At 64.8% G+C, this 1606-nt stretch overlaps 1 protein-coding gene across 1 annotated transcript in view; it reads left to right on the forward strand.

The window, feature by feature from the left end:
* Window positions 1-1606, forward strand: part of LOC104991336 (beta-galactosidase-1-like protein 2) — a 14843-nt gene that overhangs the window by 12691 nt on the left and 546 nt on the right. Inside the window, exons 11-12 of the mRNA XM_010843750.1 lie at window positions 1079-1166; window positions 1350-1527. Of these exons, the coding sequence (XP_010842052.1) occupies window positions 1079-1166; window positions 1350-1527 (266 nt within the window). The remainder of the gene's footprint in view (window positions 1-1078; window positions 1167-1349; window positions 1528-1606) is intronic.

Genomic DNA, 1606 nt, shown 5'->3' on the forward strand with positions numbered 1-1606 from the left:
GTCCCTCTGGAGGGGTGAGTCCTGGGGACCCTCTGGAGGGGTGAGTCCTGGGGTACCCTGGAGGGGTGAGTCCTGGGGTACCCTGGAAGGGTGAGTCCTGGGAGCTCTGGAGGGGTGAGTCCTGGGGTCCCTCTGGAGGGATGAGTCCTAGGGACCCCTGGAGGGGTGAGTCCTGGGGTCCCTCTGGAGGGGTGAGTCCTGGGGTCCCTCTGGAGGGGTGAGTCCTGGGGTCCCTCTGGAGGGGTGAGTCCTGGGGTACCCTGGAGGGGTGAGTCCTGGGAGCCTCTGGAGGGGTGAGACCTGGGGGGCCCTGGCGGGGTGAGTCCTGGGGTCCCTCTGGAAGGGTAAGTCCTGGGGTACCCTGGAGGGGGTTAGTCCTAGGAGCCCCTGGAGGGGGTGAGTCCTGAGGGACCCTGGAGGGGTGAGTCCTGGGGGCTTTCTGAACCTTCTCTCTCTTCTTATCTATCAAACCCGCGGGGTTTCATGCAGTCTGAGATAGGAGCTGGATGAGAACCCCCCAGACCCCTGGGGCCTCCCTCAGGCTTGCAGCCATGGCCTCCCCTGCTCCCCCGTCCTCCTGGGGTCCCTGGCCGGGTCACTGGTCTGCTCCATCTGGGCCGCAGAACACTGACCTCAGTAGCTGCAGGCTAAGATGTCCTGGTCAAACCCGTCATTTGGGTCTCCTTTCCTATTGAAAGCCTCAACCCCAAAGGGAGTGCCCTCCAGAAGGCCCAGAGGCAGACGCCACCTCGGGCCCCCTCATAGCCACCCCGGGCAACCCCCAGAAGACCCAGAGGCAGATGCCACCGGGCGCCCCATTAGAAGGCCCAGAGACAGAGGCCAGCCCAGGCGGGCCCTCAGAAGGCCCAGAAGCCTGGGGCTGGCAGACTCCACCCGCTGGCTCGCAGGGCTTTGGGATGGCAGGGAAGAAATTAGTGTGTGAAGAGCCCCCTGGGGAGCTGGCCTCTCCGGGGAGGGGAGTCTTTTCTGGAACTTTCCGGAAGCAGTCCAAGTATGTGCCTGGCCCGCTGGGCCCCTGTCGGCCCTCCTCGCCCAGTGTCCTGACCCCTTCCCACAGGTATCATTGGAAATGTCTATCTGAACGATTCTCCCCTGAAAAAATTCAAAATCTACAGCCTGGAGATGGACAGGAGCTTTCTGCAGAGGTCTGTCCTGCCCTATGCCACCCGAGGGCAGAAGACGCTGCCCTGCCTCGCCCCTGCCCTGCTCCGCCCCGCCCCGGGGTCCCTGGGACCCCCTCCCCAACCATTGCCACAGGCCATAGGGCGGGCGGGGGCTCTGGACACAGGCGACCCGTGAAGGGCCCCTCCCTGTCCGTCTGCCCGCAGGTTCACTGCAGACAAGTGGAAACCTCTGACGGAGGAGCCCGTGTTCCCTGCGTTCTTCCTGGGAGCCCTGTCTGTCTTGGACTCCCCCTATGACACCTTTGTGAAGCTGGAGGTGTGTATCCCCCACCGGGGCGTGCACACCGCGTGTGCCCACAGGCTCTCCGTCGTGGCGTCCCTGGTGGAGAGCACTGGGCGGGCTTCTCAGGGCCAAGACTTGGGGTCCAGTCTGAGCCGAGCACCCTGCGGGGGCAGCTGCA

The sequence above is a fragment of the Bison bison genome, unplaced genomic scaffold (assembly GCF_000754665.1).
Source record: "Bison bison bison isolate TAMUID 2011002044 unplaced genomic scaffold, Bison_UMD1.0 scf7180017864185, whole genome shotgun sequence".
Lineage (NCBI taxonomy): Eukaryota > Metazoa > Chordata > Mammalia > Artiodactyla > Bovidae > Bison > Bison bison.